At 40.5% G+C, this 15,022-nt stretch overlaps 1 protein-coding gene across 5 annotated transcripts in view; it reads right to left on the reverse strand.

Annotated features, from left to right (window-relative positions):
- The window catches only part of AASDH (aminoadipate-semialdehyde dehydrogenase), a 139,865-nt gene that overhangs the window by 124,134 nt on the left and 709 nt on the right, over positions 1 to 15,022 (reverse strand). For all 5 annotated transcript variants that reach the window (XR_002099219.1, XM_019526038.1, XM_019526037.1 and 2 more), the window contains exons 2-7: positions 13,189 to 13,378; positions 12,279 to 12,530; positions 9,339 to 9,459; positions 7,848 to 8,188; positions 6,881 to 7,073; positions 3,994 to 4,235 (exon numbers count right to left, since the gene is read on the reverse strand). Coding sequence is in view for 4 of the 5 variants with exons in the window: in XM_019526038.1 (XP_019381583.1) it covers positions 3,994 to 4,235; positions 6,881 to 7,073; positions 7,848 to 8,188; positions 9,339 to 9,459; positions 12,279 to 12,508 (1,127 nt within the window). In the remaining variant the exon portion in view is untranslated. The remainder of the gene's footprint in view (positions 1 to 3,993; positions 4,236 to 6,880; positions 7,074 to 7,847; positions 8,189 to 9,338; positions 9,460 to 12,278; positions 12,531 to 13,188; positions 13,379 to 15,022) is intronic.

A 15,022-nucleotide genomic window follows, 5' to 3' on the forward strand; every position in this document is an offset into this window, starting at 1 on the left:
CCATCCTCCTTCAACTCCTTGCCACTTCCTGACTGCAATTCTGATCCACAAATTAAACTCTTGCTGACTAAATAAAAAAGCAGCTCCCAAAAGCAGCAGTGTACCTTTGCCCCAAACAAGCACATCCTCCTACTCTCTCGCTCCTATTCTGCTGCAGCAATATGCAACTTGGTGATTGTGTTCAAAGTTTAACTCAAATAAATGAGAGAAGAAATCTTAAAGGTTCAACATTTCCTCTCTTACAATTTATAACCTAAAGGTGATTTTTTTCTGTTTCTACCAAGTCATGTATATACATCATAAAACCACAACAAAGGATCCAGACTTCCTTCCCCTTTGCAATTCACCTTTAAATAACTTGGGGTTGGATTCTTAGCTGTACCCAGAATGGGTAAAACACACATGAAAGCTACAGGGCTTGATCCTTGGCCTTCTTTTTCTTCGTCTCTTTTCTGCTTGTAAGCTGAGGCTACATTAAATTTCACTGGCTGATTGTGAGCCAATGAGACTAGAACACAGCATACACCAATCACACTCACAATACTGGTATCTGCAGGGATGCTATAGGAGGTTTTTAAGTCATTCTCTGTTATAGGTGGGAGCTCCCCATTGCAAAGGAGCATCAAAGATTTACCAGCCTTTGCACTGCTAGGGTAACATACAAAGACTTGGGGGTAAAATCTTGAAAGAAATTATAAATGTTCCTAATTTATGGATAAGCTTCTTAAACAGTACTGAAAACTATTGGAGTTACCTCTGAAGCACAGGACTGTAGTAAAGCACTAAGAAATTCCTAAAGTACCTGGTCATGGATGGCAGGAATTGCATGAAACTAATGGACTGTACCCCTATTGGTACACTAAAACAGGAAGAAAATTATATCACACCTAAGAGATCAAAAAAGTCATTAGCAATGCACTATATGTCACAATATACTGAGGATGTTACTTAATTATGTAATGCTAAACAACCATACTCCAATCAATTGGAGTTGGCTCTAATCAGTGCAGCTGTTAGGTGTTCCATTGTATTTACTTATTCTTTACTATTGTGGGTGCTGTACTATAACAAAAGCAGATGGATTTGCCTCTAGGGAAAAACTTGTCAGGCTGTGTGCTCTCCTTGGCCACCTCCTGGCAAAGGAGCATCAATGCAGCTTGGAAGAGCTCTGTGTAAAGGGCTCTTTTGTCTTGAATTCTGCCTCAGATTAATCAGGATCACTTTAAATGAGATGCCTGTTTACAGGCCAGGTAACATCAATAGGACCATTAGCTGAATAGCAAGTTATTGTAAAATGTGAGGAAAGGTAGAAGAACTGGACCCAACGCCTGTGTGTCTCAGTGCATACCCATAAAGTGGGAATAAAATTGCTTTGCCTGCTTAGTAAAGCAGTTTGACTGATAAGCACTAAGTGTTGTTGTCATAGCTCTTCATTGGATGTGAAAAACATGGGGTGAAAGGGGGAAACCTCATCTTGGATTCAAGTGTTGGCCTGGGGCTGGCCTGGCCCAGGCAGTGGCTACGGCTGTAGCTGCCAGACCTGTTGCTGCTGCTGCCTGGCTGAAGCTAGGATGGCTTGAGGTGGTTTGTCGTAGGGGCATGGGGAATGTGGGGGAGACCATGCAGCAGCAGGGAAGCCGATCTGGGCCCACGGCCAGAGCTGAACCTGCAGCCACCACCTGCCCCAGGCCAGGCCCAGAGGTGCCACTGCTGATATTGCCTGGCTGGGGCTGGGGCTGGGGCCAAGGCCAGAGCTGGAGCTACTGTGTACTCCACACACACAGCCAAAGCCAGGGGCAGAGCCAACTCCAGGGGAGGGAAGGGAGGTGGGGAGGAGGGAAAGAAGGGAGAGGTAAATGGGTATTTTGCATTGGTTTTTCACCAGCCCCAAGGGACAACCCTGCTCAACACGGTACATGATGGCCAGGTTGAGGGCGAACTGTTACCCTACATCACCACAGACCATATAAAGGAACACCTTTAGAGGCTGGACACCTTCAAGTGAGCTGGCTTGGACAGTTTACACCCCAGGGTACTTAAGGAGCTGGCAGGCATCATAGCCCAGCCACTGGCACGGATCTTCAAGAACTCATGACGCTCAGGTGAAGTGCCCAAAGATTGGAAGAAGGCCAATGTGATGCCTACCTTCAAGGAAGGGAGGGAAGTAGATCTGGGGAACTACAGGTCTATCAGCCTGACTTTTATTTCGGGGAAGATCTTGGGAAAAAATTATCAAAGAGACTGTTCTTGACAAACTGGCTGAAGGCAACATCCTGAGGGACAGCCACCACGGGTGTGTTGCGAGTAGGTCTTACCTGAGCAATCTCAACTCCTACGACCAGGTGATATATCACCTGGACAAGGGAGAAGAGACTGACGTCACATATCTTGACTTTAAAAAAGCCTTTGGTCTGGTGTCCCATGATTTCCTCATGGAAAAATTGGCTAACTGTGGCCTTGGCCACATCACAGTCCAATGGCTGGGGAACTGGCTCTGAAGTTGGACCCAGAGTGTGGTAATCAATGGAAGTAAATTATTGTGGTGCGCCGTGACCAGTGGTGTCCCCCAAGGTTCCGTCCTTGGACCTATACACTTTAACATCTTTATTAACAATTTAGACATTGGTGTCAGAAACGGGCTGGCCAAGTTTGCCAATGACACCAAACTTTGGGGTAAAGTGTCCGCACCTGAGGATAGGCTGGTGATCCAGGCCAACCTCGACAGGCTCAGAAAATGGGCAGATGAAAACCTGATGACATTCAACACTGAAAAATGCACGGTACGCCACACTGGGGAAAAAACCCACAGCACGGTTATAGGCTCGGCAGTGCTATGCTTGCTAGCACCACGGCCGAAAGGAACTTGGGGGTTATGATTGACCACAAGATGCATATGAGCCACCAATGTGATATCACAGCTGGTACAGTGAGCAAAACTCTGGCTTGCATCCATAGATGCTTATCAAGCAACTCCCAAGATGTCATCCTCCCGCTGCATTCAGCCTTGGCAAGGCCACAGCTGGAGTACTGCATCCAATTCTGGGCTCTACAATTTAAAAAAGATGTGGAAAAGTTTGAGAGAGTCCAGAGGAGAGTTACGTGTATGATCAGAGGGCAGGGGAACAGGCCCTATGATGAGAGGCTGAGCCACGGGACTCTTCAGCTTGGAAAAGCACAGGCTCAAGGGGGACCTAGTGGCTGCTTCTTAGTATATAAATGGTGTACATCAGGATCTGGGGGAACGCCTGTTTGCTAGAGCACCTCAAGGGATGACATGGTCAAAAAGTCACAAACTCCTCCAAAACCATTTCTGGCTGGACATAAGGAAAAATTTCTTTACTGTCCGAGCCCTCAAGGCCTGGAATAGACTGCCTCCAGAGGTGGTGCAAGCACCTACTCTGGACAATTTTAAGAAACATTTGGACATCTCTCTTGCTGGAATCCTCTTGCTGACTTCCTGCCCCTGGGGCAGGGGGCTGGACCCTATCATCTTCCATGGTCCCTTCCAGCCCTAGTGTCTATGAAATCTATAAATGCCAGGAATAAGGTTGCCTGCTCCTCCACTGCTATTTTCCCCCACCACGGTGTGGGGGTCAAATTCAAGATGACCCTCCCAGTTATTAGATTCTATACATGGAAAATTATAACAAAGTTGTAACAAATTAAAACTAAGTTATAATTTTCCACGTCCAGAATCTAAATTATTGGGGGGGGTCTTGAACTCAGGTAAACATGGTAGTAAACTCACTTACATTGTGAAAAGTGTGACTTTAGAAACTGACCCAAAAAAAGTGTCAAGGATTACTACTATTTCTAAGGCTGTGTTCATCAGCAACTAATGAATGACTCAAGACCTTATCTCTGCACACATGCCATACCCACTGAGCTGCTTGAGGCTATGACTGCCAAGAGCTTGTAGTTTTGGTTCAAAGCAGTCAGCTTTTTAACCACAAGTGCACCCAAAGTAGAAAACAGGACAATGAAATTTCTCACCGAAGATCAGAACTAAGAACCTCTTCGGGAACTTTGTAGCAAGTGGCCCAGCTTGACACTTCTGTAATGCCATAAAGATTGAAAATGTGTGTTTTGTTTTCCCTGTCCTTCCAGCTTCTCAAGACATCCAGTGCAGGAAATGATTCTCCACCAAGGGCTAAGACACGGAGTGACGTGCTGGCAGACAACACACTTGACTTAATACATTCAGCTCCAAATTTTCTGAGAAATGTTGGTGTTGCCTGAGCAATATTTAGGGAAAAAACCCAAAAAACAAAGCAAAATTATCTGTTAAACGCATATATATTTGCTCTTAAGAAACTGCTGCAAGAGCCCAAGTGCTTCCTCCTTCACAACAAAACGCAAAATGGATTCACAATTGCAATTATATCCATTTCCAAATGCTTAACACATTTGCAAGAGACTGGATTAGTAAGAAAGAATGGAACAGGAACATCATGTTGAACAAAGTTTAGTTATGCATTGTTATCCCATCAGAAATTGGTACTCTCTGTAAAGGTCAAACAGCAAAGGGTTATTGAGTTAAGCAATATAGGTCTTACTCTTGCATTGGAATCCACTAATGCATACTGCTTCACCCATATAGAGATTCACTGATTTCGCTAGAATTCTGCATAGAAGTAGGGTCATGTTAATGAATTCTAATGGTGAAACTAAGTAACTGACGTTTAAGATCAAGACTGATGAAAATGTGTCTAGGGTATGAACAAATGTACATTATAAAGAGAAGGGAGAACTCAGAAAGGTTCATTAGCTGCTGTTTTTAGAATTAGTCTGCATAAATCTGAAGTGATACAAGTTTGCTAAATTGCCCTAACTTGGAGGCTGAATGAAGCAGAGTTAAAATGGACGAATCTTGTTAAAACTGTATAGCTATAGAATCATGCTGAGCTAACAGTTGCATTTTAACAACTTGTACAAGCATCCTTTGATATCAATATAATTGTTACACCTGTTTACACCCTCACTGCACCTTCCCTAACGCAAGAAGAAAATGCAGGCCTCCCTATCAACATTTAAGTAGAGGGATCTTGGAAACTTCTTCCTTGGGGAGAAAAATGGCAGCATTTTAATAGACATTTATACAACGTTTTTCACCTCCAGATCTACAAGAGTTTTAACTTACACATGAACTGGGCAGATCTACTGATTTCTCTCTTGCTGGGTAATTTCCTTTAGTTACTATGAAAATCAGAGCTATTTAATATTCAACTGACCATTTAGTCTTTAGTGAATCTTAAGTGAAAATAAAGTTGGGGGGGAGGAGGAGAGAGGGAGAAGCTATGTGTTCACTCTTCTCAATTTTCCTTAGTTTTTACTCAACCATCCACGAAATTCAGAACCCTCCTAAGTTGGGCAGCTTCACAGTCAGTTAGACAAGGCACCATCAGAAAAAGTATTCTCTAACTAAGCTCCTTAAGGCACTTTTACAATTTATTTCAACAAGAGATTCTTACCTTCACAGATCAAGAAAGTGATTATAAAGGAAAATGTAAAGTGAAAAAAACTTCTTAGTAAAGTGTCTTAACCAACACCACTTGCTAAAGTAGTCCAGCTGCTTGGGAATTTTATTTGCTAATTAAGGATGGTCCTTCATGAAACAGGTCAGAGAAAAATTAATTAAAACAGCAGAGAAGCAAAAATGATCAAAATGTTTTGGTATAACAGGAGAGATACCAAAACAACAGGATTGTGGTAACTCAAGCTACTGTAAACAAAACAAGATCTGGTAATTAACATTTTTAACTGCTGGATTCTTTTCTGTTGTGATTCACTGTTAAATAACCCTAAATTTATACCTACAGTCTCCAACTGCCTCCTTTTCACAAGAAGAGGAAACTTTTCAAACAAGCATGCATCTCCAGGGGTAAAAAGGACATCATAAGGGTGGAATATGAAACAAATCTATTTAAAAATTAAAGAAAATACTCTTTCCCATGTAAGGCCTAGCATATTTCACAATTACAGCATTATATTTAAAAAGCCAACTACTTTATTGCAATACTTAGGACACTTACTAATCAGACTATAAACATCATCTCCTGTATATAAAATATATTCTGCTCTTACAGCTCTAAAAGATTTTTTTAAATGAATTTGCACCTCCTCACAAAAATAGAGAATCTGTAATTTGTTTCACTCACAACAGCTTTTGTATAGTGCCATTTGATACCACACTATCTAAAACAGAGGTTATTCCATGAATAAGGATTCCATAGGCTCATGCTTTTTATATATGTATTTTAGAGGCAGATTATGTTTTGAGGCTATTCAAATTTAAATTACACAGGAGGAGATTTTAAAATATAATTATATCACAGGAAAAGAAACAAATGCAGTTTTGGGATAGCAGTTGATAGTAAACAGCCATCCTGTTTCTTACTGTTGTAAAAGTGACAAGAACTGCCATGTTATAAAAGGCGCTACTGACGGGTTCCTTAGTTGCTTGCATTTCTGGTGATGGGGCTCCTCTCATGACTAAGGGTGATTTACGTGAGTAGAAGTAGCATGATCAAGTTCACTGTTAAATGTCAAAGTGAAAATCAGAAAAAAGTTTTAAAAACTGTTAGCAGCTGCATGTCAGCCTCATCTTCAGTTGTATCTCATCTGTCACATGGCAGCTCAGAACACTCCATCAAACTATAATTTTCAAAACTTCATGAGTCACAAAGAGGCTTGGCAACAAAGAGGATAGCAAAGACACAAAAATGGAGCTGATGCTATAGTGAACAATTTGGACAGAACTTCAATATTGTTCCTATCCAGTACCATGATAAAGCAGCACAGGCTAACAAAGGAGTAAGACATAAAGGGAGTAAGACACAAAAGACTTCTATCTCAGCAACACAAACTGCAAATGACCTACCTGCAATACTGTCACTCTGTGATGGTGAAAGAGAGCAATGGATAACTTCTGAGGCATCATTTTAATTGGGTTTGGTACTATAAGTAGAGAGGCTCCGCTTGTCAGAGCAATGAACAGCTCAACTACAGATGGATCAAAAGTCAGGGGTGAGGCCAGGAACAGCACGTCATCTTGTGTGATCTTAAATATGGATCTAAAATAATAAAAGTTCAGGATTAAAATCAGATGCATATTTTAAAGGTTGTCTGACACAACTATAGAAGGGGCCCGAGTTGGAGTAGCCACCTCTTGGCCTACACTGATAAATTTTGAGGCCAAACAGGATCATCTGCATTATTTAGACTGACCACAGTAGTCCAGCAAACAGTTCCAGCATTAAGCTCTTAACTTCTGGATGAGCTAGATCACATCCTTTAGAAAGATATCTGCCTTACTGCTGGGAAGGTGAATTTTGTTCAGATTCTGAATTGGCTATATTCTTTTACCAATGTCTCTCTAAATCTGGAGTTGCCATTCCAGGCTGAATTAGTACTTCCCCCATTATTTAAGTTTCCAAGGAGATATTTACCAGAACACTGAGCTGGACAGAACAGGAATAATTTTTTTAAAGGAAAATAATTCCCTTAGGAGAAGTAGAAAGGGTATCAGAGAATTACAAGATTAACTCCAAAGTTTCTTAAGCCATTTTATTCAGGCTACTGGCAATAGAATGCTTATATTATGACATATCTGGAAGTAGCAAAATCAAATGAAACATATTAAGTGGCTACACAAAGAAAGTAATGAACAGCATTCAGTTTAGAAACAAAATGAAAGAAAGCTCCCAGAGAAAAAAAACTGAGCGAATATATACAACCAAAGGCTCTGCTGAATTGGGAAGTTATTTTGAAAATTCAATCCCTGAATTAGTCCTTTAAAGAAATGTAAAGGGAAATTCAGGAGACATGGTCAAGGAAGATAAACTTACTGAAGATGATGAATATTTGGCACAATACATTTATGAGGCACTCTGACTACTTTGGGGAGCCCTGTAGTTCCTGATGTATGTAAGATGTATGCTAAAGTTTGCTGTTTTCCGATATCCAGATAACCCGCTTTTGATGTCTCTGTTTCAAACTGGTCCAGAAGGGTTGTATAATCTGTCTCCTGAGTACTTGTATCTTTGGTGGTTTCATTTTTGTCTTTTGCACCAACTAGATGAATATTTACATAATCATCCTTCCAGTTAGTTTGGAAAAGAGTTAACCCAATGTGCTCTATTGCAGAAGAATTTTGTAAAAACCAGCCTGAATGAGATATTCTGAATTTCTGTAAGAGAATAAAATAGTTAAACAGGAAAGTTAAGCACACGGCTTTATTATCTTATTGTCTCTATTGTTCATTATACAATATTGGAAAGCAGACCAGATTTTTCATAAGCAAGCACTGACTGAGTAGCAGTTTGTGGGATCCCCTCTGGAAAAGCTTACTGAAACAGTTTTCAGCTTGGAAGCTCACTCACGTGGATGCACTTAATATTCACTTATTTACACAGAGGATGCAAAAAGAACGACCCAGGACAGAGGGAAATCACAAAAGTTTAGGGCTGGAAGGGACCTCATGAGATCCTCCTGTGCTGGGCAAGAAAGACTGCCAGGGTCAAATAAATGGTGAAGCCTTATTTGTGCCTTTTCAACTTCTGACAGTACAGAAAGAGTGCAGGAAAAAAATGACTGTCTTAAACTATATATATGCAAATTTCCCTAAACAGCTCTAAATCCCACTTTTAACCTACATTTAAGAGGAACAAGACTGGAAAGTTCCTAAATACCCACGCACACCATCGTGGAATGCATTACAACAGGGGAATCAAAACTCATGTGGCTACACGTGCTGGATACGTGCTGCAGGACAGGTCCACAGACACCCTCTCCCTCATGCGAGATCCGACGCAAGTAGTGTCCAGTCCAGTCCAGAACCGTCACCAGACACAGTACCCACAGAACAGTCTAGGATCCGTGCTACACCTGGTGCCCATCCTGTATCAGCCTTGCCCAGGCACTACACGTGACAGTCCAGGACTGGCTGGGGCAGGTACAATGTGCAGCATGGGTCCCAGATCCTTCATGCAGGGCCAGTGTAGTGTATGGGTCAATTTTGAGACCTAGAGGCAGCCTTAATGGCCAGATGATGAGGCTTTGTGGGCTGGATCTGGCCTGTGAGCTGCATCTTTGACACCTCTGTGTTACAACACAGAAGCAATTTGTTAACAGGAAAATAAGATAATCCTTAGAGGAAAACATTCAGATATTTCACATAACCTGAGAATGTCTGTAAAAACAAAACATCCCACCACTCACTATCAAAACAGAAAAAGATATCGATTTACGAGGTTCTGGTAATAGAAAGGGCAACTACCTTAAGAGCTGCAGGTTTCTAAACCACAGCTGATATTCCTTTTAATGGCTTTAGCACTGACCTTTACTTTGTCATTCTCAACAAGGATATATTGGAGATTACATTTCTTCATAAAATAAGTAGATAACACTGGTGGTGCATCTGGATCAACAGGAGAATATGCAGCCGGTACTTGAAGAATTCTACCAAGGCAAAATTTATGCCCAATTAAGAACATTTAAAGATAAAAAAGTTAAAAATAAACCTTAAGTTTTACATAAATTCTATATGGCTTCTTTCATCCTTTAATGTCCTTTAAATTTGTAGACTCAGGCATTTTTAATGTAGATAACAGTAAGGTTTCTAACCATTCCTGTTAGTTTCTTTCAAATAGGGTTGAAAGGAAATAGTTAAAGCTATCCACATTTTTCTGCAACCTGTACAGCATGAAACACCAAGAAACTGGTCTAGATGAAAATACATGCGATTCTTCTTAGCCAAACAAGTTGAAGATACAAGGAGTGAACCTTACGCTATTAAAATCATCAGAAAAGATTCCACTGACCCAAGCTGGACCTGAATTTCAGTGAGTTTCTGTTACTACTTAGAAACCAACAATAACTGTATAAGCAAGCATGTATACACACAAATACATGTTAAGAACACCATCCTTATTTGTTCAAGATACCTGGCATATGAATATTTAATTTACAAAATTTTATTCTCATGAGTAAATAAATGTGGATATATGTATTATTCCATTCTAATTTACTGTCGTACCTCTTTATACTGCAGTTTTTCTTAAATGATTACTAATATCACAATTGGATCTATGCTCCATCTAGTGGCTTTAATTTGTTAAAATGAGACTTCTTGCCTCTGTGTTTACCAAAACCCTAAGCTCTTAGGTGAAAAAAGAGGCTTGCATATTAATCATTTTGTAAATGAATAGTTTGCTAAGGCTTGCATTTTACAAACAGTACTGTTATCTGGGTTTCCTCACAAATGAATTCTTGCTACAACAAAGCTAGCCAAAACAAAACATAGGTGCTGCAATGCTGACATGTCAGCTCCTCATTTTTAGACACTCATCTGCCTACTGGAATTTACAACCCTGAGCTGAGTATCTTATATAATAACTTATACTCCATTCTTCTTCAGGGTTTAGGTACCTTACGCTGGGTGGCAGGGAAACAACTATCTCCAGCTGGGATTCACAACTCTCTCCTGGTGGGAAATGCCTTTGCCAGCCCCTTACAAAATACAGTGAAGATAAGAAGAGATGTTGTTTCCTTTGTAGATTCAGACATTTTTAATGCAGATAGCAGTAAGGTTTCTAACCATTCCTGTTTATATGAAATAGTTGAAAGAAAATAATTAGAACGATCCATGTTTGGATATTTGGACCCTCTGCTGCTTTCTTTTCCAATAGCTCGGTGGTTAGAGCCCTCACCTTAAATACCAAGTGGACCAGAGGAAAAGCATTAACTCTAGAGCCTAGTGATTAAAGCGCTCATCTGAGAGAAGACAAGACAAATAAAGGGTCCCACCTGTTCCAAGTAATATTCCACTTTTAAAACAATCCAGTTTGCAGTGAAATATTCAGAAACAAACTAGATTTCCCCTCTAAAATGACTGCTTTAACCACTAGGCTTGGAATACTAATCCCTCTGAAATATTTTTCATGCAAAGTAGAACAAGGTCAGCAAGATGGACTGCCCAATGGTGGTTTCAGCATGCATCTGGGAAGATAAAAACCCCTCAAGCAAAGAAGGAACCACGCCTGGGTCTCTTACAGTGCTTTTCCCTAGTGCAATCACTGAGCTACATAAAAGGTAAGGAGCAGAAACAGCACCACTGCATCCTCTTTCATCCACAATTTCTATAGGGCCTGACAGGTAAGCTCAGAAAATGCAAGCCAGATTGGGCACGACAGGCAAGACAGGTGGAGGAATACCTACTTTGTGAATCTTGAGAGGGTTTATGCACCGAATTCCTCAGCACTATGAAGTTCTAGACATGCCCACAAATTGACATTTAGGTACCCAGGAATTTTTACTAGTGAAAACTTAAGTCATATTTTATGGACACCGCAAGTTACACTGCTTGATGCTAATGCAATCTAGGCAATTATAACACTACAAAGGGCTAAAAGTGCATCTTTCACACACTGGTGCACATGCAGATTTCATGTTGGGCATATTATGGCTGTGAAGTACAGATAAAATGAAGAGAGATTTAAGAAATGACGTTTAAAGCCCAAACTTGTTAGGGTATTTTCCCTAGTTAAGGGCTACCATCTTTGTTCATTTTGCATGTAAAAACAAAACAATGTAATTGAACACAGTTATGACAGCTAAACATCACTGAGCAGTAAGTACATACCAGCTCAAGAAATTTAAAACTCGTTTAAAAAAAAAAAATTCCCTTGCAAAGCTTTATGTACCGCAAGCCAAGCAGCTCTGGAATGTTTTCCTCCCTGGCTTACCCGCCCATCAATTAAGATACGCAAAATTCCAAACACTTAATTTTAAAAATCAGATAATATGGAGCTAAAACAAAGACATTGGGCATTGCAAGCACCACAGTGCTGGGGGCTTTGAAAAGTGCCCATTGTTCCATTGCTAGCAGTTGTACAAGTGGCAAAATGCACGTCAGTGTGTAGAAAATGGTGGTGGTCTGCTTTCAAACTAAAACACATAGGAAGCGTTTTAGCTCATAAGTGCACTGCCACCATTTTCTCCGTGCTGATGTGCATTTTGCTGCTTATACAACTGTAAGTGATGCAGCACCGTGCCTATCAGCTAGCGTGCAGAGCAGACTCAATTAATCTAATCTGCTCCAACACGCCAGATCTATAACACGTGTAAACACAAAAATGTATGTGTATAAATGCCCATAGTCTACAACAACTTGAGTAGTTTTAAAATGACTCTGCATGTTAGGGGAATAAGGAGGAGATAAACTTCCTTAAGAGAGATGAGATAAACAGAAGAACAAGTATAAGTATTCAAGGCATTACCCTAAAATCCAAGATGGTAAATTTATTCCTGGATAGCAGTAGAGACCTATTTCACACCTTCTTCTCTGATCACAGTGTTTTTGCAGGAAAACTGTTAATTCCGTGGCAAGGTTCGCAACCATGTTGTAAGTGTAGAAAATAGGACGCTTATCATTACATTCATCAAAACATACTGCATTTCTATCAGAATATAGGGTGGCTGCCTGATGCACCATCTCCTGAAGAGTCATCTCAAATTACAGATCTTCAGTCCTTTGAACAGGTAAAAAATAAAGGGAAAAAAAGGCAGACTGTGTTATAATACTCTTAACAGTATTAATATTATAGGTGTTTTAGTCAGTTAAGAAAAAAATCTAGGAAGTGCATCTGCATGAGATCTCCTCTGAACATTATTTTTACTAGTAAAAACTTAATTTCTAAGTCTGAAGTCAATATTTTTACTGAATATTATTTTTATTGCCAAAAATACCCTTGTCATATATAAGGGCTCTGCACTGTATCAGAAAGGGTTACTTACTGTTGCTTTCTTAATTAGCAATTTAATATGACCAGCCAATTTTCAGTTTCATCTTCTCAGGAACTCCTGAAATGCATACTTTTTAAAACACTGGTGGAAATTATTTTCCATTTGTAGGCAAAAACCACTTTCCATTTGGAATGTTTATTTTTTAGGAGGGAATATTTCTGCTAGTATACTTCTGTAGTTGCTTGTCCATATATACTGTCTCTTTTGGAATCTTTGAAAGTGAATTTAAAAAAAACTTACTTAAAAACAATAATTTTCAAGATGCCAATTTACTATTGCCCGATAGAACCACCATTTCACACCAAATCTTTAATCAAATATGTTTTAAATATGCAAGTAGAAACAAATGCAAGATAACTGAAAATTAGTTTTCCCTTTTTTTACCTGGTAATGCCCGAGTTCAAAGTTCTGTTTCTCCATCAAGGATATAATACATCGCTATTTTGTAAACGTTCTCTTTTCCCCCTTCTTAGTACATGGATTTGTCATTTAGATGAGGTAATTACATCTTTTCCATGTTGAGATTATTTTGTATACAAATAGGTCTTTTACTAGGCAAATTTGTGTGTGGGCACTGTAAAAGAAAAATGATGATTGTAAGACTTTAAAAATATTTAAATTCACAATATTCCTAAACATGTCTGCACTGATTTTTAGATGAAACACAACAACAGGACTTGTCTATAAAACATAGAGCCTATTTTAATCCAAATGGCAGTTGCATGTCGCTGGATCAAAATCCAGGTGTTTGCATTGCTTTGGGGCTCTTCTGTTTATTTTACTTCAATAAGTAGTATTATTTAATGCAACTTTCCACATAAGTAAGTTGATGTTTACTACTGAGGGAGACACACATCTACCAGTTCCAATGAAAAGAGCATCAACGGGCGAAGAGACCACAACAATTACTTTCTAAAATTACTAATGTGATTTGAATCACTGAAAATCACGACAATTAGGACTACTGTATGTTCTTGCATATAACCCATCACTTTTTCCTCTGAAACCATCTTGCAAAGACTGGGCTGTGCATTATGTACGAGAAAAACAGATCCCCATAGATGCGGGAGCCATAGCAATTCACATGGTCACCATTCCCTCACCACTACATTTCTGGCATAAGAATATGCCCCTTACGCAACAGCACGAGACTGGTCTGTGGCCCGACCCCGCGTGTGTCTCTGGTGTGCGAGGTCCAACCCAGCATGTAGTTCTGGAGCCAGCATCTGGCTCTGGACCTGGCATACCAGGTCAAACCCAGCCAGTGGCCAGCATGCAGGCCTGGACCCAGCACGCAGTTATAGACTCAATATGAGGTCCCAGACTTGCCACAACAGGTCTGACCCAGCAAGGCGCCCTGGAGCCAGCCCGAGACCCTGGTTTGGCAGGTTTGGAACTGGGACATGGCCCCAGCCCCAGCACACCAGGTTGGTCTGTGGGCCCCATTGGTGCTCGGGACAGGCAGCACTCTTGGCTCCCTACTTGCTGCTACTCAGTTTACCAGAAAGAACAATTTATTTTCTCGTTCCAGCTGCCCTTTCAAAATAAGGCATATACTACATGCAACGGTGTTCGGTATGTGAAAAAATATAGTAATAAAGACCCAAGATGTTCCTTCAAAGCCAAAAATCTCTGCAGTTTTCTTTACACATACGGAAAACTGCCATTTACTTACTGATCTGTGGGCTATGCGGATTTTACTTCCAAACATCTGGCAATGAATCCTTCTTGGCACTGCTTTAAATTGGTCAAGTTCAGTTCTGTTGAGTTCGCTCTTATCATGTACATTCAGTGTCACCAAGCTGTAATTCAGCATGACACACTTGAAGAAAGAAGACAAGAAAGCCTGACAGTGGGTATATTTTTGGGGGGTTTTGTTTTGTTTTTAAATAGCCTCATGGATTTTCCAGGGGGCTGTAATTAAACCCCACAGCAATTTACACTTTTTGTTAATAGATACAATACCACAAATGCTATTTTAGGAGGATGAATTTTTTCTTTATTTGCATGCATGTAGCTTGCTCCAATGTAGGGGTATTCAACCTCCAGCCTACAGGCCAAATATGGCCTACAGTCATCCCATCCGGGCTGAGGTAGGGGTCTGGAGATTTGGCAATGGGAGAGGCACTCTCCTCCCTGCCAAAATGCCGACCCTTGGGCCATGCCCTACTCCCCTTGGGCTGGATTAGGTCCCTTTCCCCTGTGGGGCTGTGCTGGG

The sequence above is a fragment of the Gavialis gangeticus genome, unplaced genomic scaffold (assembly GCF_001723915.1).
Source record: "Gavialis gangeticus isolate Ggan-Ray unplaced genomic scaffold, GavGan_comp1, whole genome shotgun sequence".
Classification (NCBI taxonomy): Eukaryota; Metazoa; Chordata; order Crocodylia; family Gavialidae; genus Gavialis; species Gavialis gangeticus.